General features: G+C 44.0%; 1 protein-coding gene across 1 annotated transcript in view; it reads left to right on the top strand.

Moving 5' to 3' along the window:
• Positions 1-15,706, top strand: part of poc1b (POC1 centriolar protein B) — a 29,142-nt gene extending 13,436 nt beyond the window's left edge. Inside the window, 2 exon segments of the mRNA XM_068704532.1 lie at positions 14,915-15,244; positions 15,429-15,706. Of these exon segments, the coding sequence (XP_068560633.1) occupies positions 14,915-15,244; positions 15,429-15,590 (492 nt within the window). The 3' untranslated portion in view covers positions 15,591-15,706.
• The last annotated feature ends 12,071 nt before the right edge of the window (positions 15,707-27,777 follow it).

Raw genomic sequence — 27,777 nt, 5'->3', positions numbered from 1 at the left:
GAAGAGAATGTTGCTGCATCGTTGTTATTAACAGTATTACAGTGTGTCTATTATTGTAGAAAGCCATCGGTATGACCGTGAAGAGCCGTGCTTAAACATTAAACACCTCCGTGTTTTGGCTGGTCCCTGATTGTGTTGGCCTTTTAAGAGTCACATTTACTTGTCATATACTTCTCATATGTCCGCGCTCACTCATCCAAATGGGTACAAATCTATATGCCGTTTTCCCGATTTCAATAATGTCAATACTCCTCATTGTATTCGCACAATACTCACACTTGAGTGAGGTCAATGAACCTTGAAATTTTCCTCCGTGGCATTAAGCCTGCTGCCGCCTTATTACATTGCCGCGGATTTCGATTTTAGCCAGCATGTGTGGGTGGGAATGTCCATTAAAATGTGAATAATGTGGGTAAATCTTACTCTGGGGCTTTAAAATGGGCTAATCCCATGCAAAGCCACAATGACGCTCATTCACTTCCTCGCTGTGAAAGGATTCGCCTCCACTTGAGACTTTGGTGGGAAAGAAACCGAAGAGGAAAAAAAAACAAAAACCTCTGGTTGGGATATGAGTTACTGAACTTCTCAGCGAAAGCCTCATTTCCTGGCTAACACGAGACTTTTCTCAGGAATCTCTGCTGTGTAATGCCAATCCATTCAAAGCTCATTTAGAAGAATCTTATCCTAAAGCTGTAAAGCGTAAATCACCAACACTGACACTGTTCACATTGGTTAAATACATGGTGGTTTTCCCGTGTCTTGTCCTTTACTTTTTGGCTCACGTAGAATTTGAGTAATCCTGACTCGCTAACCCAACATGTAGCTTATCACGACTCAAAACTTTAAACTTTAGCATAATGACTCACGGCACACAAGGATTCTGGATGTTTGTCTTTTGTTGCTTCGGCAATGACCAAACAAGAGACAATCACAAACACCGTCTTCCCTATTTGTGTCTGGGTTCAGACAGACGTCCTATGTGGGTGATTAGCAAACAGTTACTCAAGGGTGAACCCAAAGACACAGGGAGTCAGATAACATGAGGAGGCACTGCCACTTGGCACGTAACACAGCGAAAAGTGGAAGTGTAAAGGGGAAGTGTAGTAGAACAGACAGGGAGAAAACATGAGGGAGTGATGAAACAAGAGGAACCAGAGTTGCTGACTGAGTCACAGGATGTACAAAGAGCAGAAGACGGAGCCAAAGAAAGAAAGAACCGAAAGTTCCAGCTGAGGGAAACAAAATAACCCTGTTCTCCGGTGTGTGTCTGGGTTGACGACCTAAACTGTTGGTCTGCATTTACTTTCTGTTTAAAGTGTGCGCCTGAGGCCAGTCCCTTGCCCTGTGTAAGGTTGTTAGTTAAATGTCATCCACATGTGCAACATTGATTAAACCTATCCACCAACAAGAGAAACTTGCACAGCCAGGTTTCACGTTCGAGTCCCCCACGACAGTAAACATCCTGCAAGATGTGCCCTTGAGGAAAAACACTGATTACGGGACCTGATTTTCTCTTTTGAGATCATAACGTAACTACTGGATACTACAACAATAGGGAAGAACTAGATAGAAATGATTAACTTATTATTTACTGACCTTTTGTAAGAGACTGGAGGACATTAAGGCCCTGACACGTCGAGGCCATTGATCTTCAGCCATCAGCTGTAGTCTTTTGCGTTGTTTTCAGCACTATTGGCGCTAATGGGTTGGACCTTATTGGTGTTCAGTTGCGCATGTAAAATCCGTAGACTGTATTTGAAAAGGAAGGTTTGTGGACTGCGGTTTTGAAGCCTTGAGTTTGTGACTCTGGCCGTCGCCATTTTTTTTGTTTTTGTTTATTCAACCAGAAGCAATGCGAGTAGATGGAGCTAAGTACAGCCAAACGCTGAATAAGACATTTTTAGATGACAATGTGTGCAATGTTCACATAAATCAAGTGAGACGTAGTGTCATTTCCTCATAGACTTCTATTCAATCGTACTTCTTTTATCGACCAGAGGAGTCGCCCCCTGAAGGGCCATTCGGAAGAATGCAAGTTTCAGACACTTCCGCATTAGCTTGTGATTCTATCCAATACACTTTTCGTCAAATAGAGCAAAAAGCTCCTCACGGTACGCTAGCTGTCCGGTCCGTATGTCCACTTTCATATGTCAACGCACACAAAGCAGATAACAACGTCTCATGGCCGTTTTTTAGTTGGTTCTGAAGGCTGAACCGGCGCTGCAGACTGGACTAAGCAGACTCTCTGAACGTGGGATTTCCCAAACCAGCAAGCACTAACTTGCATGCGCTCCTTTCTAGACCAGCGCCGCCATCGCTCTGTGACCTGTAGGGGTCAAACACACGTTGGCCTTCAGTCCGATAAAATGACCAACAGACTTAAAATAAATTCAGTCAATGGACGCTACACTTCCTGGTCCCCCACAAAGTCCCTTTACTAGGGTTTTACTGTGCAGAACGCCGTTGACTGGTCAAACACAAGCTTCAGGCTTTTACTACCGGGGCGGCGCTTCATTCACACCTTAAGCAAGCACTGGGCGCCAAATATATCATGTAATGTTTGTTGGCGTTATAAAGTCTGCGTGTGAAAATTGCATGGCAAACAATGCTTTGCATTCGTTGTTAGTCTAATGCACCTTGTGTTCACGGTACTTCAGATACAGTGGAAACACAAATGTGTAAACGAGACTCTTGAGTCCTTGAGTAATGTCTGCCTTGGCGGCGCTGCTTCTTTGAGGTTAGTTTGGTATGTCAGTGCCCTATTACAAGAGGATATGGGTTATAATTCAGGTTGCCTGGTACTACATTTACAGCTGAGATTAAATTAGCTGGTTTGACGGAGCGTCCAGACTACCAGAGTCTAAACAGGACTCCAGACTCGGAAATAAAGAGATTTTGAGGACAGACACGATTCCTCTTGGTCATGGCAACAGCCCAAATGAAACAGGTGAGGGAGTGGGGGGGGGGGGGGTAAAAAAACAACCTGGCTTAGGTTAAACACATTAAACAGTAGCTCTGTACCTCGCGGTAAACACAATTAACCGCATCGGGACAAAGAGGAGCATTGAGTGTTGGTGTATTTGCTTTGGTGTGATCATGTAGGAGTGTGTACTCGTGTTGTCCCAGATGTGAATGTGTGTGTGTGTGTGTGTGTGTGTGTGTGTGTGTGTGTGTGTGTGTGAGTGACAGTGTATGGGCGAAGGCCTCCAAAGCACACGTTAACGTTAAGATGAGCGTATTTGCTCAGTGGGTGTTTGCAGAGTGAAATATAGCCGAGTCAGGACAAACACGTTCCTGTCACCTCAGCCACACTCGTGTTAAATGTCGGTCTTTTCTTTTTCTCTGTCTCTCCCCCTTCGCCTTTTGCTTTTCTTTTCTTTTTTTTTTTTGTCTCAATCTCTTCCATCCTTTTGTCTCTGGTGATGGAGGGGGCCACTTAGTGACTCGTAGTGAAGTTATCATCATCTGGATGCCAGATCAAAGTAAAAAAAAACACTGGAGAGCCAGAAGTGACCTACCCTATTTTTGTCCCGTTTCGACCTTGACTCGGTACATTTAATCTTAGGTAAACTCTTGTTTGGTGGAGACAAAGTGCCCCTTTGGTTGTCATAATCCCGGTGAATGTCGGCTATGTTTGCTTTGCGCTCTTATCTGCGGGGGTGGGGGTGGGGGGGTAAAGAAAGTCGCGACAGGACCCGAGTGGTGTTTGACGTCAACGATCAACGAGATTGAGCGTCGGGAAGTGTTCAATGTCAGCTGAACTTCTGTGAAGTACGTCTCGCCTTTTGGCTGGAGCCACGTAATTGTGGCTTAACACATTTTCAATACAATTCAAATTCTAGGCAGATATAAATCTAAATGTATTCATGTAGCTTAACGATCTCACCATTGATTTAAATGGGATATAGAGGCTTTTTTGATAACACTACAATACCGTCATAGCGAGACGTTGTTCCATATGGAACCAGCTCTCCTGTGTTTCAGGTGACACAGCATTAACGGCGCTTGTTATTCCCTTTTATTCCTGGTCTTCAGCAGGTTCCTTAGTTCTGCTGCTGACGCCGTTTAAAATAATAGACTTTTCTTTATGGATCTCCAAAAGCAGGACTTCAATATAGTACATATTGGGCACATTGCAGCGTTTCTCTGCATGCTACCACCGCCTGTCATATTGACTTATAGGGTTAAAAACTCCAGCAACTGCTTGTAGCATTAAGTATAAAGTCACAAGTTTCAACCTTTGGCTTTCAATAAGAGCCGAAAACGTGACGAACTGATAGAAACACGAAGGTGTCGCTGGGATTTTGACCCTTTTTTTTTTTTTTTTTAAGGACCTTAAGAGCCTTTAAGAAGGAAGGCTTTCCATTTCACATGCGATTAGGTTGAGTTGAGCCCGCCGAACGAAGAAAAGTAAGACAAAGTCATGGTAAGAAACCGTTCCTGCATGAGGTCCAATGTCTTTTTAGGTCACCACTTAGAGGAGAATGGTTAAAACCACACGTGTCCAACGCTCCAACGTCCATTACATTTCAGGAATATTTCCATATCCATGAAGAGACAAAAAACAAACAGCCCTCAAAGCTGATGCTGAGTCTGTGTTCTCTAGAAATGTAGAAAACACGGAATATGAGCAGAAAATATATATCGAGGAGCACAGGAGCTGTGGAAAGCCATAATAATCAATTACCCACCACGAGCGAGGGCTGGGACATAAACTTCTCAGACGCAGCCAAATTTAATTTCCTGCCCCTTGTTGGTCTGGTAATGCCATGTTAATAGCTTCCTGCCCTCGTGCATTACAGCCACGCTGCCACACGTGCTTGTCCGTTTTCCGCCACAGCCTGCCATGCCATGCCTGCCTAAGCTCGCTGTTACACGAACGACCTGTTCTCAGCGCCGAAAATGCACACAAGCGCACGCGATTAATGTGATTCGGTTGTAATAATTGACGCTAAACTGCTCAATCGCTTGTGGGGTTCACACTTATCCAGCCTTTGGGTGAATTTAGGGTTTAAAAATGAAGCTGAGCGCGACGTTATCAATCAAAGTGCATTTTGAAAATCTACTTCGTAGTTCCGGTTTGACCCTCTGTGCTTGCTGTAGTTCTGCGCTTGCAGTTTTGCACTGGATGGAATGATTACAGTAGAAATGCTGGGTTCTTCATCTTTGTTGAATATAACCGCATGTGTTTCTGCACGTCTCTGTGTTTTTCCTCAGTCATTTTGTATTATTGAGGCCTAAAAAAGGTGAGGAATGTGTTTTCTTGCGGAGGAAAACGCATGATTACAGATTCTAATTTAAAAAAACAAACTTAGCGAAAGAAATACCGTGTTTGTTTTTGTATTAGATCAGTGCAGCCGGGCCCCTGATTAAGCTATTTTAAAGCTAACGCTTAAAGCTAATGCTACATTGATTCGACGTTGCATTCTCTCTAATGTCCACCAGGGGGCGACTCCTCTGGTTGTATAGAAGTCTAGTCTAAAATGACTCTACTTCTCTCTTGATTTATTCCCTCAGTAAACATTGTAAACATGAGTTTATGTCTCAATCTCTAGTTTACAGTCTTCTTCAACACAGCATGATGTTCATTTAGTACATTATGGTCCATCTAGAGTCAAGATGGAGAAGGCCGTATTCCAAGATGGCGACTGCGAAAATCGCCGAACTCGAAGGCTTCATTAGAAAACAAAAAATCCTTTTACGCAAACAGTGAAATGTGTGTTTGACGAGACTTGTTAACGTTCCTCTTCTATGTTTGTGTGTTCGTCCGCGCTGCTGTGTCTCCGTACTGCGTTCTCGTACCTGCCCATGTTCTCTGTTACATCCGTTCAAGGGAGGCTGCAGGAAGCTTAACCCCCGTGTCCCATGACGGTGACTCATCTTTGACATGATGCTGTTATATAAGCGGGTGGAGTGTCCTCTTAGAAGCGGGCACACAGGGACACCGGATCATAGGCAGTGGACTGGACTACCTGTATCAACGCCTGGCTGGCTCTACAGATTAGAACTACATCACCTGCACATGTTAAGATCTTATAGCGGTTGCAATCTGCACTACATACTATGACGATAACCTTTGACTCCCGTGAGTTTATAATTCACACACATTTTCATAAGTCTGCTCTCCATCTTTGGACATTTTACAGCGGTTGTCAAACCGAACCTTTTTTCCTTTTTAGTTTGTGTTTTGAATTGAACTAATCAGGGTTTGCAGTCCATTCATCATGAGCATTAGTCTGTTGTTGGTTTTTTTTCGAGACAGACCGGTGATAATGAGGGTTTTTTTTTTTTTTTTCAACCAGGCAGCGGTCCAGATCACGACTTGTGCTCCGGTGTGACTCACTCTTAAAAGGAAGGAGGTAAATTGAGGGCGTCTTCAGAAGTGAAGAGAGGGTGGGATATCTGTTCGCGGTCCCCAAAAAACAATCCACTTCACGGCCAACAAAAGCCCGTTTCCACACCAACGCTGCTGCGAGTGCTCGTTCCAAATCTAATGAACACTGAGCAACCTTTTTTTTTCGGAGGATGCTTTCAGCCAAAGCCCTCCACTGGGTCCATTTTTAGCACGAGTGGGGACCTGTAACCCCCATCAACGTAAGTGCTGTGTTCCAGATCCACTAGGCACACCGGATTGAAAACACCGAAATATTTCATCTTTTCAGATTATGTAAAACTGCGGATTCATTGTGTCCATCTTCTAAATGGCAGCAGGTTTGCAGTATTTATTATTAGTAATGTTTTATTATTTGAGCCTGTGATTTCACGAGCTTGATTTCTTTCAAGGCTGTGGCTCACCAATCACCCGGAATAATATTATACAGACAAAGACAAAAAATATATAATAATTTACAATAGAAAATATATATATATATAGAATATAAAAGAGAGCACTTTTTCACAGAAGTCACAGGGAAGTGTGTTTGCTTCATTTGTATTTGTATGAATACGTAGCGGTGACGAATGTGTACAATCAGTCCCACATTTCCTACACCGGCACATGAGGTGTTCTGGTCTAGAAACACAGATTTTCTTAATATAGTATAATAATAACAATATATTTTATTTCATATGCCCCAATCTAGTTTGTATATAGACAGACTGCCACGGCATTATGCAATACGTGCATTTTCTAATATAAAGACTACATAATTAATTTATTATTTTAGAATACATGTTGTACAACATTTTCCATCCATCACATAAAAAGACTCTCTCTCTGTCTCCGTCTGTCGCTGTTCAAGCATTGTCATGGACACGTCTTCTCTGCCGTCGGGGATCGAACCCACACCTTCGGTCCAGAAGTGGCCTTTATGCGTTACTTCTCAAATAAACGTGTGTGTGTGTGTGTGTGTGTGTGTGTGTGTGTGTGTGTACGGTATGTGTTATTGTAATGGAAAAGATACAGTATGTTTGTGTCTGTTTGTGCTTTCATGTGCAATTGTGAGCCTCAGTGAGTGAGTTCTATCTATTTGAGTTTTATGTTTGTCGTAGTGTTTTTTATTTATTTTTATTTTATTTTCGTGGTGGAGGTGTTTACCGTCCCCATTCATGTGCGCGACGCGGTCAGAAATCACAATCCTCCGCCGAGCAGGATATTTCTGACTGAGCGAGTGGGTGGCGGATGTCGGAGACAGACAGATACGGGAGGGAGAGGAGGGAGGGAGGGTGAGGAATAGAGAGGATGTATCCGCTTCCTCAAAGCCACATGAACCATCAGCTCGTCTCTCAGCGTGTTGAAAACCTCTGACAAAAGATCCGACCAGTGGTTCCAGCTAAGCTATAGTTACACGGGACTGTTGCCTCGTCTGCACATGTTTTGGTGTGTCGCTCTGCGTGTCCATATGTGAGTGAGGAACATCCTTACCTGTGTGTGTGTGTGTGTGTGTGTGTGTGTGTGTGTGTGTGTGTGTGTGTGTGTGTGTGTGTGTGTGTGTGTGTGTGTGTGTGTGTTTTGTTTGAAGAGCTACAATGCGGGTGTTGACGGAGCACCGGAGTTCATGACAATTAAGGAAAATGAATCCTCTGATGTGGCGTTTTGGACAGGAAGCGGAGCCGTCGGCGGCTTCAGATGTCTTTCCCAGTTTTACCTGCCAGCTGACTTCCTGTTAAAGGTTAAAGGTCGGCAGAAGTTCCCACTGTTCCGTCGTCTGCTAGTGCTGCAAATACCGTTGTTTCTGCTCCTTCTGCTACTAAAGGCCCAAAACCCACTGAAAGTTTTGACTCACGTTTTTTAAGTACTCCTATTTCTTTGAGTTTATGGTCTCAATCTCTAGTTTCAAGTCTTCTTCAATACAGCACGATGTTCATTTAGTACATTATGGTCCATTTAGAGTCAAACAGACCATGAAGCAGGGGATACTTTAGGGGGCGGGGCTTACTGTGATTGACAGGTCTCTACGTCACTCCTAATATGGTCACTTCTGGTTGCAAAAATCCAAATTAACGACGGCCTAAATGGCAAATTTGAGATAAAAAAAAAAAACCCGTAGTACACAAACCAACAGGTGGCGTCATGACAACTACGTCCACTTATACTACTGCAACTGAAACTGTTACATCCAGTGGTACTTTTACTAATACTTCTACTATGATTAAATGGACATTCAGACCAAAAAAGCGGTGTGTTGTTTCAAGTACCGATGAGGCAATGAAATATGATCCAGGAAGTCCGGTTTGACCCTTAAATCCATGACTTTCAAGATGATCAGATGCAAGTGACAATCATTGACTTCCAGCAAATGTGAGCCAGGTTCAACTTTTAATCTTAGCAGACAACCCCTGTGTTTTTGTTTTTTTTAAGCGGGGACTGTCTTGGCATCAAAGGAGTCGCTGCCTCTGCAACCGCAATCCACCGTTTTTCTTGTTTCCTATAATTTCATGCAGCAGCGTCGTCCTGAAGGAGTCATTTAAGTTTTTTTTTGTTCCACATCTGTAATGTCTGTAGTGTTTAAAACGTTACACAGACATGCATTGAACACTAAAAGCCATGTATAGAATCACATTGTACCGCTGATATATATATCTCCCGTGTTCTCTCCCAGTCTTGTGAAACCGAACCTGAACCGGACTTTTGGACACACGTAATGTCTCTTTGGGTAACGATCTGGACCAGAGATCTGGGAGGTGGAGGGATACCTGCTCGAACACAAAACCCGCTGTGGAACCAAGAGAAAAAAAAAGATGTCCGCATTACTTCTTCGATGCGGTCTGACCGAGCTCCAGAGCTCCAGAGCTCCAGAGCTCATCCTCTAGCTGACCGAGTGTCGAGGAGAGCGCCGCCCAGACCGCTGTTAGTAATCAAGGGAAGAATCCTGGAGAGTGACTCCAGCTGTGTGCGGTTGTGTTTGGGTGTGCGGTGCTGGTTGTTGAGTGAGTAATTGTATGTATGTGTGTGTGTGTGTGTGTGTGTGTGTGTGTGTGTGTGTGTGTGTGTGTGTGTGTGTGTGTGTGTGTGTGTGTGTGTCTCTCCACCATTTGGTCCGGATGGCAGCCAACAGTGCTTGTGTGTACCAACACCATTGATGTTTGCTTGGAATGCATTTGTGTCCAGAGGGCAACCGTGTGTGTGTGTGTGTGTGTGTGTGTGTGTGTGTGTGTGTGTGTGTGTGTGTGTGTGTGTGTGTGTGTGTGTGTGTGTGTGTGTTGGTCTGCAGAAATAGAAAAGTGAAACCGGGGGGGCAGAGGGTCATGGCCGGCTAATGCCTCCTTTGATTTTTTTTTTTTTTTTTTTTTTGCGGGGGGGGGGGGAGTTTTTTTTTAACAAGGACTTCCTGGCTCCATGGAGCCGGCTTCATTAGCTTCATTACACGGCGTCCTGTGACCAGGAAACGCTCCTCTCTTACCATCACAGCACCAACCGTCTAATACAGGAGGAGGAGTGGCGAGGTCACTGGATGGGTCCTCGCCACATCCACACTGCTTTGTTCATGTCACAGATGACGGACGTCGGCGTCCTTTTGAACCATCATGTTTTCTAATTTGTCGAAAACATAAAATGATTTCTGCATATTTTTTTTTATTTTCGCGCACGTAATTCAGCGAGTATGCAAATCAATCCAAGCCGAATCAACTACATCACATCAAAACGTCGGTGACGCAGAACGGCCAATTTCAGATTGTTAGATGAAAATAGTGCTCAGTCACAGGCTGACTCACCAACGTTGACAACGCGCATCTCTTTTTTTTTTTTGTTGCATCTTTTAGAACTGAATTAAAGTTCGTTCTCCTTCCTCTCTCGCCGCTCACAGTCGTCTCCGACGCTGTGGTGTCATCACGACCTGCTGGGTGAGAAGGTTTATTTACCGCTCTGGTAACAGGAGCAGCTCAACAGACGATAATAGTCCGTTTCCTTGAAGCTTGAAAGAGCTCGCAAATATCCATTATTGGACTGTGTGGTTGTGTGTTTTCACACTGGAAAGAGATGTGTGTGTGTGTGTGTGTGTGTGTGTGTGTGTGTGTGTGTGTGTGTGTGTGTGTGTGTGTGTGTGTGTGTGTGTGTGTGTGTGTGTGTGTGTGTGTGTATTTCTACCTGTGTATTCATGTAAAATGTGACAATGGGAATACAGAATACTGTTCGTGTGTTTTGTTCCAAAAACACCATCCTGGACGAGAACATTCCTGTTTTGTTGTTCCCCCTCTCAGTGTTTTTTTTATGCTGATGATATTAAATTTTTTTTTTTTTTTATCACATGTCTCAAGCTAGACTTTGACAGCTCTTTGTTCCAAGAGGTTATTCTGCTCATTCGTTCCCATTCGAATACATCGGATAAACCCCGTACATCACGTCGCTCATCGTCGCTCATTAACTGGCGCTTACGATGTTTGTTCGCGGTCGGCATGTAAACCCAGCCAGCGCTTTGGCATCTCAGTGTGAAGACTAAACATCTCGAGGCTCGAGGGCCCGTCTGTGTCCTCTCCAGAGGACCGCCTCATCATTTTCAATGTTTTGGAATAAACAGGGTTTTTTTTTTTTTTTTTAAAGATGAGTACGTGGCTTCAGGTAGAGCGGGGGAGGCGCCGAAACATCAGAGAGGCCCTTCAATTAAGATCAAACAGCTTTTTTTGTTTTGTTTTGTTTTTTAATGTAAGAGGTCACCGTGTCTGAGGTTTCCTGCCCGCACAAAGAGAGCGCAGCTAATTCTGGCGCTCATGGTAATCCTGTTTTTGATCAGACGTCGGTGGAGGGTTTTCCTCTCGAGGATCCCCTTTTTGATCGGAAAAAAACATCGCCGCTAATGTTGACATTAGCGGCGCTAATGTTGACATTAGCTCCTCTTCTGATGACGCCGCCGTGTTCGGCCGTGAAATAGTCCCTTTGTTCCAGACAACGTGGACGTCGTTGCCTCGCTATCACCACTGACCCCCCCCTCCTTTATTATCACAGCGGCTAGTTCAGCTTTTGCCACCCCGGCCCAAACACCCACTCATCTCCCATCGTCACGCCGTCACCACATTCCCGCCACTGCTGGCCGCGGTCACGGCGAGTCATGACCCCTGACATTCCTCGGAGCTTAGCAGAGATGAGTAGAGTGAAGATGGCCGTTGAAATGATGGGGTCTATTGATTCGTATGTCTTGTTTTTAGCACTGTGTGCCTCATGAGCGCTATGATCAATCGTACCTTTGATTCAGTGTGACTGTAGATCTGCTTGTTCACAGGATGTTGAACGCTCTCTCCCGTATACCTGATGTAAATAGCTTCCAATTAACACGTTTACATGCCTCTGATTTTTGAGTATCTTGCAAAATGTTTGATTTTTTTTATATATATTTGTTGCATAATTCTCAACATGATCACATGTTACGCTTCCTTTGAAAACTTTTAATCTGCAGAGTTCTCTGCCGTTGCTGCTCTAGTGATCATTAGTTTCATAAAATCATGTGTGTGCTCTTTTTTTAATCCCTGTGTGTGTGTGTGTGTGTGTGTGTGTGTGTGTGTGTGTGTGTGTGTCACTGATTTGACTCAGGCCTGCCTGTTAAATGTTTGATTGCACCCAAACTTCCTGGCGGGGGGGGGGGGCGGGGGGGGGGGGGGGGGGGGGGGGGGGGGGGGGGGGGGAGTGTGCACATGGAGGTTTGCATCTGCCGAGCGTAAATGAGCTGAGCAGATGTTGGCCAGATGTGGCCAGGGAAGAGGGAAGGGGGGGGATAAAGAGAGAAGAACATGAGCGGAGATAGGAAGAGAGACTCACACCATCCGCACACTGACAGCTTTGTTCACCTCCACTCAGGAGTTAAGAGTGACTCTCCCTCCTCCTTTCCTTTCCTCACTCACTCGCGCTCCTCCTCTCCTCTCCTCCCTCCTTCCTCTCCCGCCTCCCTCCACGCTCTCTTTGAAGTGAGGACAGTGCGCAGGAAGCGAGCCGGAATCGATTGCCCCATGCATTAGGCCGGGAATGTGTGACACCCTCCTCCTCTTCCTTCCTCCTCCTCCGTCCTCCCCGACTCATCCCTCAATTATTCCCCCCTCTGCTCCTCTTCATGCACTCCAGACACAACCTGCCCCCCCCCCCCCCCCCCCCCCCCTCCACCTTTCACACAAGACCCTACTCTCATTTTGGCCTGACTTTTCTTCACTTGGTGGCTGTTTATGAGTAGATTGCAGAGTATAGTTAACGCTATTAGTTTGATTTATTCTGAAAAGTCAGACATTTTTTTTTGTCTTTGTTCTAGAAATGCTATTTCATCTTTATTCTGAATATTTTGACTTAACTCTGAATATTTCGACTTAATTCTCAACATTTCAGCTTTATTTTCAAAATGCAGAAACACCCCGTCCTCCTCTGATTTATTATTTATTCTCTCGCGTGGCCGGTATACTCTTCCCTAGAAGTCTCATGACTCTAAAAATACTAGTTTGAAATTACAAACTCTTAATACGTTGTTAGATATCCTGGAGTAACGCCATCCAGCAGCCTCCAGCAGAATAACATTGCCTGTCCTGTACAGCTTCTGTTGTGCACGTGTGAAATGATTTAAATGTGAAGTCATAGTCAGTAGTCTCTGCCCAGATAAGTGATGAGCTTAGACTGAACATAATGTCCTCTCTCTTTGTTCGTTCTCCCACCATGTGTTTTTCTTTTACTCGTGAAAAGAAATATTAAGGTAAAAAAGGTAGATATTCTCTCTCTCTCTCTCTGCTTTAGAGCACAAATAACCTCGTGAACTTGTCTTTTGCCAGCAAGTTAGTCAGTCGGTCCCAGAGTCTGTCGTTCAGTCGGTAATCCAGCAGTGTGAGTCATCCACCTCCTTCAGTCTGCCAAGTTACTGCAAGCTCAAGGTCTGCTCCACCGACGGAACAAAGAAACAGGAAGGATGATGGCTAAACCTGCATAGCATTATGCATTAGTCTGATTCCTGTACATTTCACATTATTACATTTAAAGTTCATATTGTGCTCACACTTTGGCTGAGCTTTCTATTTGTCTGAGAAATTAAACTTTTACACTCAGTTCTGTCACGATAACTGCTTTCGTTGGGACAATATATTGCGCCAGAAATAATTGAGATAAATTCTAATAATACATTTTCATTGTTAAAGATGTAAAAATCAAAAAGTGAATAAAATGGACTCTCGGGCTCTGTTAGCAAAAATGGAGAATGTCTTTGCAATGTCCAAGTCTAATAACGCTGTTTATTCTGGCGTCATGTTGGCTTTAAATGTTGCTGACATTCTTATGAAAACAAACGGTATCGAGTTCAGCAAAAATGGAGGTCCTGTCCATATATCGTACGATAAGTCAATAACGTAATAATTATGGTCATGTCCATATATTGTACGATAAGTCAATAACGTAATAATTATGGTCATGTCCATATATCGTACGATAAGTCAATAACGTAAAAATTATGAAGGTCCTGTCCATATATCATATTATAAGTCAATAATGTAAAGATGATGGAGGTCATGTCCATATATATCGTACGATAAGTCAATAACGTAAAGATGATGGAGGTCCTGTCCATATATCGTACGATAAGTCAATAACGTAAAGATGATGGAGGTCCTGTCCATATATCGTACAATAACTTATTAACGTAAAGATGATGAAGGTCCTGTCCATATATCGTACGATAAGTCAATAACGTAAAGATGATGGAGGTCCTGTCCATATATCGTACGATAAGTCAATAACGTAAAGATGATGGAGGTCCTGTCCATATATCGTACGATAAGTCAATAACGTAAAGATGATGGAGGTCATGTCCATATATCGTACGATAAGTCAATAACGTAAAGATGATGGAGGTCATGTCCATATATCGTACGATAAGTCAATAACGTAAAGATGATGGAGGTCATGTCCATATATCGTACGATAAGTCAATAACGTAAAGATGATGGAGGTCCTGTCCATATATCGTACGATAAGTCAATAACGTAAAGATGATGGAGGTCCTGTCCATATATCGTACGATAAGTCAATAACGTAAAGATGATGGAGGTCCTGTCCATATATCGTACGATAAGTCAATAACGTAAAGATGATGGAGGTCATGTCCATATATCGTACGATAAGTCAATAACGTAAAGATGATGGAGGTCCTGTCCATATATCGTACGATAAGTCAATAACGTAAAGATGATGGAGGTCCTGTCCATATATCGTACAATAAGTCAATAACGTAAAGATGATTGAGGTTATGTCCATATATCATACAATAAGTCAATAACGTAAAAATGATTGAGGTTATGTCAATATATCATGCGATTAGTTGATCATTGTTTTTAGTGGCATCTCCTCAATTAAATGTCACGGTGATACGATGGTGATTTGATATAATTTGGGTTTCTTCTGGGATTCATTTGATGTGAGAAAAACATCATGGCGGACCTGAAAACACCCGCACAAATATCAGAGAGCACAATGCGCCGAAAGTCAAAGTCTTTCTTTCCCTCTCGTTTTCATCTGCAGCTCTTTAACGGGCGAACACACTCGACGCCCTCGCAGGCCGCCGCCAACGGTCACCACTCCAACGGAATGCCGGCGCGTCACGTGACCGGTTCAAGAGTGGGAGGGTGGATGGGAGACGAAAGTACCGGCAGGGCAGGTGCGCCTGTTTGGAGCCAGACTGGGGACGGCGGGGGAGGAAGAGGAAGGAGACAAGAAGAGGAGGAGGAGGAGGAGGAGGAGGCGGAGGAGGAGAGAGGGCAGACGCACACATTGGATGTCCTCTCCGGTCATCCATCGAGTCTGGACTCTACCCTTCGACACATTGTTCAACAGTTGGATATTCTCACGCAGGTCAGTTGTTGGTAAAGCTCCAAACTGTCAAAAGAAAATACTGCTGGGTTATGAAATCCCTCCAAAAAACATCAGACAAACAGGGTTGATTTCAAGGCTCTGATCTTCATATTTTCTACTTCCATAATTATATGACTGCTTTATAATTATTGTACCCCCCCTCCTCTTCCTCCTCCTCACACAGACTGTTTCAGTGCTGGAGGAGCGTCTCACCCTGACTGAGGACAAGCTGAAAGAGTGTCTCCTCAACCAATCCCAGATTCTTAAGGACGTGCGATCGTCGGGAGGGAGACGGAGGAGGACGGAGAGCGAGGAGACGGACGGATCACCTGTCCATGTCCTCTGAGGACCAACACACCCGACTGAAGCACAAACACACAGACCGCTGGACATGGGTGTGTGTGTGTGTGTGTGTGTGTGTGTGTGTGTGTGTGTGTGTACATATGTGTGTCTGCGTGTAATTCAAAATGTCCACCTTGGTGGTCTCTCTCGGGTCAGTGGGTTTATCAGGATGTGTGTGTGTGTGTGTGTGTGTGTGTGTGTGTGTGTGTGTGTGTGTGTGTGTGTGTGTGTGTGTGTGTGTGTGTGTGTGTGTGTGTGTGTGTGATATTTTCTCCATGCCTTTCGTCACCTCTTAAGGACATCCAGCTGTACAGCCAATCACAGTCTGGCTGGGACATTCCATTTGTGTGTGTGTGTGTGTGTGTGTGTGTGTGTGTGTGTGTGTGTGTGTGTGTGTGTGTGTGTGTGTGTGTGTGTGTGTGTGTGTACTTGCACATCTTCTTTGTGAGGACCAATGTGCGTTTTAGACCTTGAGAGTGAGGACATGTTTGGAAAAGTGAGGACATTTTGGTCGGTCCTCATTCTGGGACGAACCTGCAAAAGGCCCGTTTGAAGGTTCACACTTGGTTGGGGTCAGGCATTCAGCTGTGGGGGTTAAGGTTAGGGTAAGGGGCTAGGGAGTGCAATGTCAAGTGTCCTCACATAGATAGAAGTACAAGGTTGTGTGTGTGTGTGTGTGTGTGTGTGTGTGTGTGTGTGTGTGTGTGTGTGTGTGTGTGTGTGTGTGTGTGTGTGTGTGTGTGTGTGTGTGTGTGTTACGTCCAATCGGGACAGCTGCAGCTATAAAAACAGAAGGTTGTATGACCTCTCTTAATGTGTGTGTGTGTGTGTGTGTGTGTGTGTGTGTGTGTGTGTGTGTGTGTGTGTATATTAGGACATTTTAACTGTTAGTAGCTTCTGCAATTACATCTTTAATTGTAATGTTTTTTGCATATTTTTTTTTGGAATTTTAAAATGTGTTTCGCCTCAAATATAACTTATGTGAATAAATGATAAACTATGTTGCACTAATGTTATTAGTATCGTCTGTGTTTAAGTCGAGACAAAAGGTGATAAAAACCTGCTTACACTCAGTTTTTTTGTTATATTTGATAAGAGCTAACATTCACACATGTCTGCGAGACTTAAATATGAATCTGAATTTAGGCCCTTTCAAGTTTGAGCACAGTGAAATAAAACACTTACAAATCATTTCATTGCCATCTTGTCTTGTCAGAAATAGTTTTTGTGTTCTGAAAACTATGTGCTTTCACCATGTGGAATCCCAATACTGCCAGCGAAATTTAGAAATAATGTCAAAAGTTGTGAATAATAATTGGAAATGTTTCTGCCGGAAATTAGACGTAAGCGGCGTTCTACACTTATTCCGTTTTCATGTCGGCTTATTGAAAAGAAATCAAAATGATTTACTTATATTTCTCCTAAAATATACTGAAGTCAACATTATGACTTTGTATCAAGTGACATTTTCTTATATCATAAATATTTGTACTAATGAATGACACAAAAAGTCAAGGACAACACTGTAACTCTCTATCTAAAGATTCTCTTGACTTGCAGTTTACCCTAAATATAAAGTAACTTGTAATCGTTTTGGTTCAGCTGGCGGTGTTGGGCTTCCATACAGGCGCTGTAGCTCTTGCTTGTCGTCTGGTGAAGCTTGCCCACACGTGATTCGTGTCACGCTGCCTCTCGTCTCCACCAGCCACTGTGAAATGTTCTGGCTCGCCCATCGCCCCGGCGCGGAGACTTTAGCTGTTTTATGTGTTTCCTGCGGCGGAGATGTGGCGAGCGATGCGGCCGGGGTCGAGAGGAAGCAGTAAAAATAAATAAATAAAAAAATAAAATAAGCCACACAAAGGGAGAGCTCTCCGCTGGCTGCTGTTTGCTCTCCCCACCACATCCTTTCGCTTCCTGTCTCTGGCTTTACGGCTTCGCCTCCTCCTCCCGCATCTTTTGCTCTCTCCTGGTTACATAAAGTGGAGCGGCCTGCTGAGATACGGGACCAAATCCAGTTCACCCACATCAGAGAGGAGACGGTTGGAATAGTGGAAGACCATTAAAAAAGACAAGTACGGACCCACGATTCTACTAGTATCTTACGTTGGAATATGATTTGTTTCTTAAAATCGCAATTGAATTATTTTCCTGACTCCATCAAATGAATGGTGTGGATTGGACTTCTTAATTAAGCTAGCAAAAAGGCAGCTATTGATATGACGAAAAACATTTTGGAATTGATCGTGACTCAAGGTCCACTTACTCATTTGTTCTGGAGCTTTTGACCCATATCACATGGTCTTGAAAAGCTCCAGAAAGAGCCACTAAGTGGACCTTGAGCTGAGATGGTTTCGTCAACCTTTTTAGAAGGACTTGCAATCTCAACTTTTCAACCAAAATGGCCGAAAAGGTGCTAAATTTGAAATTATATTGCCTCATTACAACAGCTGAGCTAGCGGCTAACAGCGCTAACAATGCAAACAACGGCAACAGCGCCGACAGAGCTAACAGTGTTTACCTGAGCGGGAAGCGGAGGGTGGATGCTACACCTCCGCTGCCGTACTGTCTGTCGCGGCGGCGCTATCAGCTGTAACGCACCTTATGAGAGCAGCGTAGAGCAGCTGCCATGAGCTAATCAACGGGGCGCGCTCACGTGCACTAAAAGGTACGTGGCAACGTTCGTTCTCTGCTCGGTGAGACGTTACTCCACTGTGTCTTTAATTAGCGTGTCGTTTTCTGCTGCTCTATTGACGCTCTGGACGTTGTATAAAGAACCTTCGAAGTGCTCAAAAGAATGAAAAGTAGAAAATTGATTTCTAAAACCTGTATGTGGACTGTTGTTGTGAAACTGAACGGAAACCTTCAACGCGACTCCTCGAAGAATTCAGCAGAGATGACCTCACTCTGCAGAAATGACCCCGTGAAGCCTCAAACTGGTGGATGCAAAAACCTTTCTGTGTACAAAAGCAGGAAAGAGAGTCGCAAGCAAACATTTAACAACCACTCTCCACCTCCACTTCCACTTCGATCTCATTAAGTGCACACAGGCCTTGTTTTACAGTGCGCACACACACACACACCAGCGTAGTGTGTGTGTGTGTGTGTCTTCAGTGCTTTGTGAACATGATCCCATAACTTGTTAATAGCTTCCTGGGGGAGGGGCTTCCTGTTGATATTGAGGAAGGAGCTCCGGGGCTTTTGACTTGCCACCAGGACGAGCGCACGCTCACAGTTTACCGCTGAGCCGAGTGTGTGTTTGTGTTTGTGTTTGTGTGTCGGCGGAAGCGACCCTGTTTGGTTTCCACAGAAATATATTGATTTGTCAGGCTGTGGTATTGACTTTTAATCCCATATCACTTCATCAGATGTGGATACCTTTGTCTGCGGCTGATGTGATCGACGTTTAAACGTGAAACGAACTCATAACGACCTTGAAAAATGTGATTGTTTGTTCCTTAAAGGGACAGTTCACCCAAATTACAAAAGAAAACCTCTCTTGAGTTAATGGTTATATCTATTTTAGTTGTATTTGTTCAGGATTTCAGCAATCAGCCTTGACCCACCACAATGGAACAGACATTTGTTTGTGGTGTTCACAGCATTGGCAATGATCAGCCTGAATAAATAGCTTTTAAATAGCTGGTCATTCTAGAATATGTAGTAGTCGGGGTTTCTCTGACACATGTCAATGTCCTCAGGGGTCCTAGAAGCTTCACATCCTCACTAGTAAACAATTCTGGTTCCTGATTGCTTCTATACAGAAATACAACGCAACCTTAAAGCTGTTGTCTCATAGCCGGCACGAGATTGGAAGCCAGACGTTGTCTTTAGCTGCCCAACTGAATCAACAGATTGTATTTTATCTCCTCCTCTCCGCCGCTTCCTGCCCGTCTCTGAAAAAAAGACAGGAGGATCATCGTTTCAGAAGAATTCCCCCTCAACCTCCTTCAGGGGGACGCGGCGATAAACGGAGGCCAGGGACAAAAAAAAAGGAGGCGGGAGCGGAAAGAAGAAAGAAGAGCAGGAGGAGAGGAAGACCCACGCTTATTGAGTTATAGTGAGTCTCACTCTGAACTCAGGATATGGCCTTAACAATAATTGATTGTAGTTTATGTAATGTACACACACACACACACACACACACACACACACACACACACACACACACACACACACACGCAGTGACACCTGTTCAAATAGGTTGCAGAAGGGGAAAGGTAAACAGTGAAACCTGCACACTTGCCCAACTAATGGCTCCCCTGTTTGTTTTTTATGTTTGACTTTTCCTCGGCCCGGAAAAATGCCGCCTGTTTGCCAGAAGGGTTTAACGACCTGCTTCCGTTGCCTCTCTCGTTAAAACACAGAAAAACAAACAGGTTTTTCTTTTTACATGATTGGCAGTTAAAGTTCTCACCGCTGATCTGGTAGAAATAAGATCCATGTTGTCCTGACAGAAAGACACAGGAAGACGCAGGAAGGGAGGAACGGGAGAAGCAATGAAAGAAATGAGAGGTTTTCTAAAAGGGACTCTGGTGCTCGGAAACACTACCGCTGTTGTCCACAGGGACCGCCAAAACCCAACACTGGGCAGCTTTAAAGCCATTGCTTGATTCAGATTAAGTATTCCGGAAAATGTAGGAACAACGCAGTGCAAGATGGACTCTTGATTTTAATATCTTTAGAGGCCTCTAAAGGGGTAAAAATTCATAATAATTCAGAAGAAATAATTGGAAAAACCTACATTCATATATAAAATGTGAAGCATAAATGTCTATAAGAGTCAAAATATGTTCCTCTGGCAGAAGTGTTATTGCTGGAATTATATAATTGTAGTAATTTTATGCTAGAGGAGTAAATAACATTATGCTATTTTAATGTTTTGGTCATTGTTCGGCTACAGCAACTTATTGTTCTCCTGGTCATTTAAGAAAGTGAGAGTACTCTACCTCAACCAGTAACACCTACTGCTGACCTCCCATCATGTCAGGCTCGTCATCAGTCAACTTTACGTGCTTCATTTCCCCGTTGATAATAAACAATGAAGACAAATTGAGGACGCACAGCTAGAGGAAACAGCAGCAGCAGCAGCCTGATGCAGCGAAGCATGCTGGGACATCTTTGCGGACTGGTCTCCGCTTAAACACTCGTGGCCTGTTTTTACAAGGCTTAGCGTGTTGAAAGGTTATCTCCGGTGAAAAAAAAAGGGGGGGGGGGGGAGCGGTGGATATTAAAAAAAGAGTGAGGGGAAAGAGAGAGCGAGCACAGGACGAAAAAAGAAAAAGCTGACTTCCGCACGGGGAGAAGGTTCAAAGGGACCTCCGCTCCTGTGTGATCTGTTTGTTGTCATTTGATCCCTAAGTTGATTTTCTCTCTCTCTCTCTCTCTCTCTCTCTCTCTCTCTCTCTCTCTCTCTCTCTCTCTCTCTCTCTCTGGCTTCCTGTTCCCCTCTTTCACTCACAGGAAGCAGGGATGCGTGTACACAAGGCCTCCGACAACAGGTTCACCCTTTTCCTTTCCTTCGGGGGCCAATAAAATGTTATTTGTTTCTCCTCAAACTTCCTGCATCCTGGACACACGGTGTACTGAACCCTGAATAGTCCTACTTCCATGACATAAAACCAGCTCGAGTTCATAACGGTCTCAACCGTCCGATAAGCCGCAAAAGTGCTTTTTAGTAATACCAATCCCTTTTCTAGGAAACACGAATTAACTGTGTTAAGCGCTGGACGTCTACATGCATACCTTTGTTTAAGATATTTACATAACGGGTCCAGCGACCGTGAAATGTTTCCTGTGCGCTGTTTTTTGCGGTCTGCCCAGTCAGCGGTTTGTGCCACCACAGGGAGCAAACAGCTATCTTCATTTCCTCAGAGCGTTTCATTTGCATCCGTCAAAAAAGAGGTCGTACGACGCGTGTTTGTTTTAGCTTCATTTGATTTCACACGTACGCTCTATTTAAAGCTCACAAGACGGTTGTATTCACACTTTTACCCATGTTTTATTAAGAACTGGAGAGATTTGGATATAGATGCATGCTCACTCTGTTTGACGCTTTGACTTGTTACGCCATAGAAACTTCAAAATAAAATACCAAACACTAGTTTCAAATCAACCGCAACCACTTGAAAGGGGGGAGGCGTAGTACAGACATTAACGTCACGATAGTGAGAGGAGACAAACTACCAGAAACACAAGTTTAGACTCGAGACTGGGACCTGAGTCTAGTTTAAGTTTAGACGAAAAACTACAACAACTGCAACAATAAAAGCTTGCAAAGCTGCACGCTTTTTATTAGCAAATGCATTTTAAGAACTGGTAGTAGTTCTAAAAAAGACAGTATTAACACAGCTTTGAAAGGAGAGTGATTCAATGCAATATCATCAGACCTGAAATGTCTGCCTTGCATTTTACCTACAGAGACTCACAGAGCTCGGCCTCTGCTCGCTTTGACTTGTTCCGAGGAAACAGAAAGGAAAAAGAAAGAAACACAAATGTGTCCCACTCCCTTCCCATAAACGCTGCCGGGCTTCCGACACGGCTTGGTTTTCAGTTGTTTTATCTGGTTCCTTTTTTTTCCTCTGGAACAAGGGCCCAAACGTGGGAACAGCGCGTCTCCGTTCCTGAGATAAGGAAGTGGCGGACTTCCCGGCAGCTTGGCGTGGCATTTGGTCCAGAGCCATATGGGTCACAGGTCACTCCAGTGTATCACACATCCTTCCTTCCTGGCTGTCCACGACCTGTTTGGTGAGCGGGACTGTTATCATGACCTCTGTGTTATATATTTGTTACTGTCTATTAATAATTTGACTTTTGTGTTTTGTAAGTGTGTATGCTTTGTATTTCTGAAGAGAAGTTTCTTCAATCGTATCAACATAATTCATTTTTGGAGGCAGCATCTAGTGGCCATTAGAGGAACTGCAGCTCAAGAAACTTGGACCAGCTAACAAACATCAACCTACTTCCCCTAAAGTGTGTGTGTGTGTGTGTGTGTGTGTGTGTGTGTGTGTGTGTGTGTGTATTACAGGAAGTGCCCTCTGATGGGCATATCCTATTTACCGTTCACACACACTCACTCACCATCCCTAATTCACACACACACACACACACACACACACACACACACACACACACACACACACTGAACATGATACTCATCCCTTCCTTCTCTTTTCTGACCATGTTATTCACTTTGTCAGGTCTCTTTTATTTTAGAGTCCCTCTTGCTTTACTTACAACACTCACGCAGGCCCGAAATGTCAGTTGATGAGTTGATAATAATTTGCGCAATCCCGTTGCAAATACTCCAAATATATTGAGCCAAAATGTGATGCAAATCGACCAGGAGCCAAGTCTTTACTCAGTGTTTTACTCTCAATGGACGCCGTTAACCTTATGTGTTCGTCATTGGAAAAGCATGTCTATAATATCTGCCAATGTTTCTTGTAGCCAACTGTACCAGCCAGTTTACGTCCAGCATGACGTGTTCTCCTGATGTCAATGGATGGCAGAGGAGCTACACGAAGGCAAATTGTCTTCTTTCTTTTCTCTCTTCTCCATCACCGGTAGGCCAAAAAAGAGAAACGTTAGACTTTGAGATCAATAAGTCATAACCAAAGAACTACCAAGGCACACTGTTTTGCAAGAATTAAGAAGTATTTTAATAAGTGGGCTCAGGACACGTAAAAGACAGCCGCAGGCAGGTGGGAGTGTACATATATATATATATAGGTCACTCCTAACAAGGCATCAATATCTTTAAGGTTAACAAATAATCAACAACCTCAGATATTCAGACATTCATATGGTAGAATATTGCAAAAAAATGTATGTAATTTTTTTTTTGGTCTCATCATATGTGAACAAACTCATGATCTCCCCCCCAGGCTTACCTGAGATAATTAATCAGCATGGATCGCTAATACCAAACACAATGCATGCTGGTACATGTCAGCCCCGTGCCAGGAGCAGAAGAGAATGAAGATGTATTTATTAAAAGGATCCTAGTTTTGATAAACTACACAGATCAACATGTCTAACCTCGTTGATATGATCTGAAAGCTTTTTTGTCTCAGCTGTATCTGAAGCTCTCACGCGTCGTCTTCAGCCGTGTGATTGACAGATGGCCTGATAGATCCTGAAAGCGTGATACTCTCTCTCTCTCTCTCTCTCTCTCTCTCTCTCTCTCTCTCTCTCTCTCTCTCTCTCTCTCTCTCTCTTCTTCCTGTGAGTAACTGTGTCAGTTGAATCATCTCCGTCCCTCTGTCTCCTCTTCTCTTTCCTCTCTCTCTTCCTCCATGTGTCTGTTCAGTCTTGTGTTTGGCTCCAGACTCGATGATCCTCTCCTGGTTAATGTTTTTTTTTTTTTTTTCCTGTTAAAGCTTGCTGTCACAGCCGGTCCCTGGGTGGTCCTTTTCTGAGGTGAGGCGACACCGCATCGCACATCTTGAATTGTTTGTGCTCTACCTGCATGTTGAAGGATCACAATTGCTGAAATCATCGTGGGATCAAGTGCAACGAATGCGTAGAAAATGAGACATATTGGCAATTTTACCTCTAGTCATACAAAATCCATGATGACGTTAAAGGTTTAAGGGCAGTAAGATGGAGAAACGTTCACTCATAAAGTGCCAAAGACACTAAAGGAAGAGAAGCAATATATATATTTTTTTTTTAAGAAAAAAATTCTCTTTAATTGAGAATTAAGATAATTTTCGATTGATAACTTTTCTAAAATGGTGTCGCCAACAAATGGTGACCTTTTAAAAAAAAACTAATTTCTTTATTGGCACCTTTTTGGTGGAGATGCTGTAAATATCCTTCAAAAATAAAATAAATACGATAAAGTGATTGTAACTTTGAACTCTTTGTGTTTTAGAGCAGCGCTTCTCAAATGCTCTGATTGACTGGTGGTTGAGGAAAGCTGTTTTAGAGGACACAATCATCTCATTTAGATACTAGTAAATGAATATTGAATCTTAAGTTTCACAAAACCAAAGTCCTTTATGCAGCAAATTTTAGGGCCTCTGGATCAGCTCCCACAATGCACCTTTGGTTCAGCCCACTTCCCAGTACATGGAGTCTCCTGCCATGAGACTGCTCTGATCCCTAGTTTCTTTCTTCTCATCCCTCTATGATGTATAGAATAAATTTGGGTTAACATAATAAAGAAGGATGATGTCATTTTTTGTGGGTTTACATGACTTGAGGTAAAATTTGTCTCTTTGCAGATGATGTGGTTCTGTTAACTCGTTAAGACCGTGACCTTCTCCAGGCACTGAGGCGGTTAGTGCCTCCAAGTCAGAGGCCGTGGTTCTCTGCCGTAAAACGCTGGATTGCACCCTCTGGGTTGGGAGTGAGTCACTGCCGTAAAGCGAGAGAGTTCAAGTATCTCGGGGTCTTGTACCCGGGGGAGGTTAAAATGGAGTTTGAGATGGACAGGCGGTTCGATGCGGCGTCAGCATTGATGCAGGCGTTGTACTGGACCGTTGTGGTGATGATAAGGGAGTGGAGTTGGAAGGCAAAACTGTCGTTTCACCAGTCCATCTACGTTCAGACTCTCACCTATGGTCATGAGCTTTGGGTAGCGACCGAAAGAACGAGATCGCGGATACAAGCGGCCGAAATGAGCTTCCTTCGTAGAGCTTGAAGCTCAGACATCTGGAGGAAGCTCGGAGTGGAGCCGATGCTCCTTCGCTTCAAAAGGGGCCAGCTGAAGTGGTTCGGGCATCTGATGAGGACGCCCCCTGGACGCCTCCCTTTAGAGATTATCTGGCCACGTCCAACTGGTCAGAGGCAGTGAGGTAGACCCAGAACACGTTGGAGGGATTATATATCTCTTCTGGCCTGGGAACGACTCCCCAGGAAGAGCTGGGTAGAGGGACGTCTGGAATACCCTGCTAAGCCTGCTCCCCCTGGATAAGCCAAAAACATAATGGATAATTGATTGATGGGATTGATAATTGATATATACAATAAACAGAAAAAAGCACCTTTTTGTGACACAGACAGAGCTTAAACACAGCTCTTAAGCACAGCTCACAGCACACAGCCTGATGCCTGATGCAAAAGGACAGCGTTTCGTGTTCAAGGGACAGATTTTAATCAGCAAGGCTTTAGTGTCACAGCCACAGCTGGCTTCTTGCCGTCTCTCCAATGGTTTTCTGACCTTTCCCCTGAATGTCAGAGTAGCAGAGTCACTCCACATCTTGTGCTGTAACCTGGGAATTCTCCTCTCCCACCTACATAACCTCCACTTCTCTCCACATCAAGCTCTTGTCAGAGTCCATTATTTTACTGAAATTAGATGTGCGTGTGTGCAGTGAGCTTTTTCTGTGAATCAGTAAAAGCAAATTCCAACAGGAAGTCCATTAGTCGTATAGAAGACCGCCAGAACCATCAGGTGAACATTTGCGCCGCAATGTGTTGATAAGCATCCACCATTAGGCAACGGTCTTAGCCATTTATACATATGTATTTCTGTGAATTAATACTGTAATGAATATAAAATTAGAAATTAGATAACAAAAAAACATTGGAAAATACATTTTGCAATACCTCAAACTTTCTAACAACTATTAAAAACAATTATCCACACCGTTGGACTGGGTGACATGTTCCTTCATTACCATGAACACACACATATATACATTTTATTTATTCCCATATACACTGTCCTGCTGCCCCAAATACTCACTAACGTGTACTTGTCCACCACTAGAAATAGTCCCCAGCAAATGAGCTATTTACTCCTGTTTGTGTAATGTGTGCTAAAAACTACAGTGGACAGCTGATTTGGGAAGTTACTGAGCATTGTTTGAAAATGGAACTATATATTTTGGAGCCATTTTTTGAAGACTTTCGTCTTTATCCCAAATGGTTTGGTTGCTGAGTGCCACAGAAAGCATAGGCGCTAACAAGTTGTTGCTTTTGGGCTTTTCATGGGATTTTTTCCCCCAGAAAACTTTAGAATCCTCATCCTTTAATGACCACTTACAATTAAATCCCTAAAGGCAATGACAACAATAGCCTTTTTACGCCACTAAATCACCTTCAATAACCGTGATGTTTGTGTATGTGTGCGTGAGTGTTTTGGAAAAGCCCTGCTTCCTCTACATCCACTCCAAGCCTCTAATCTAGCGAGTTTCCAAAAGAAAGAAATCTTTCCTCCAGAACACAACAGAGGCGCCCCCCCCCCCCCCCCCCAAAACTCCCACCCATCCTACTCCCTATAATCCGCACCAGGTGTTGGCAAACTCAAGCCCACACACTGCCCCCCCCCCCCCCCCATCCCACCCTCCACCCTCTCAGCCCTCTCCTACTCCACCTCATCATCCCTCCATTTCTGGAATCAGACATCTCCGCTTCGCTCGCAAGGAGAAACACTTTGTATCTGGCAACTGCTGTTGTTGTTCCGTCTCTTCTGGCTTCCTTCTTATCCCGGTCCACCCTTTCTCACCCTCCTCTCCCTCTTGTCTCCCGGATGTCCTCGGCCCATCTGTCAGCGCGTCTATCCCCACACTGGAGTCAGGGAGGGGAGGGATGACAGGAAGGAGATGACAGATGAGAGAAAGCGAGAGGAGCAGCCAAAGGCCTCAGATTATCTGTCGAAAGCGGCTCCTATCTTCTCCCTGAAATGATAAAAAAGAATTTTTATTCGTTCTAGAAGTGAACGCCCCATGTCAGGTGACAATGAAGGAAATGACCCAAGCACCTCCGTCCCTGCTTTGCCAACAACAGACTACGCTGAACCTTGAGTCCTGCTTTGAAGTTCACTTTTTATCTGATGGTTGGCCAGCCTTTGTAGATGTAAACGTTTTTTCCAAGGAGCTTTTGAGTAAAAGCATGTTTTTGGTGAGAGGAGAGTGTCTTCCCCTGTTTTCCCCCTCCGAGGCCTTGATTTCACGCATCATCAATCCTGACCTGTGTAACCCAATAACAGCCCTTTGTTCTTTACATCAAAGAGGTCCCACCGGACCAGAGATCAATCAGCGATTGATAGCGCAAAGCGGATTCCACCCATTTGGAAAGCCATCAATACCGTGACCAAAGGAAGGGGAATCCCTCTTCAGTGAACTGATTGATTGATTGGGTGTTTTCCCCTCTGATTCCCAAGACAATCGAATTCTTTCACCGGTCATCCGCGCGGAGATTTTGTTACCAGGATGTTTTATTTTTTTATTCGTCCTTCGTGA

Source organism: Cebidichthys violaceus, unplaced genomic scaffold, assembly GCF_023349555.1.
Source record: "Cebidichthys violaceus isolate CVI_PGR_0920_01 unplaced genomic scaffold, fCebVio1.0.p SCAF_94, whole genome shotgun sequence".
NCBI lineage: Eukaryota > Metazoa > Chordata > Actinopteri > Perciformes > Stichaeidae > Cebidichthys > Cebidichthys violaceus.
The sequence above is the reverse complement of the archived record's forward strand: the minus strand, read 5'-3'. Positions and strand labels throughout refer to the sequence as shown.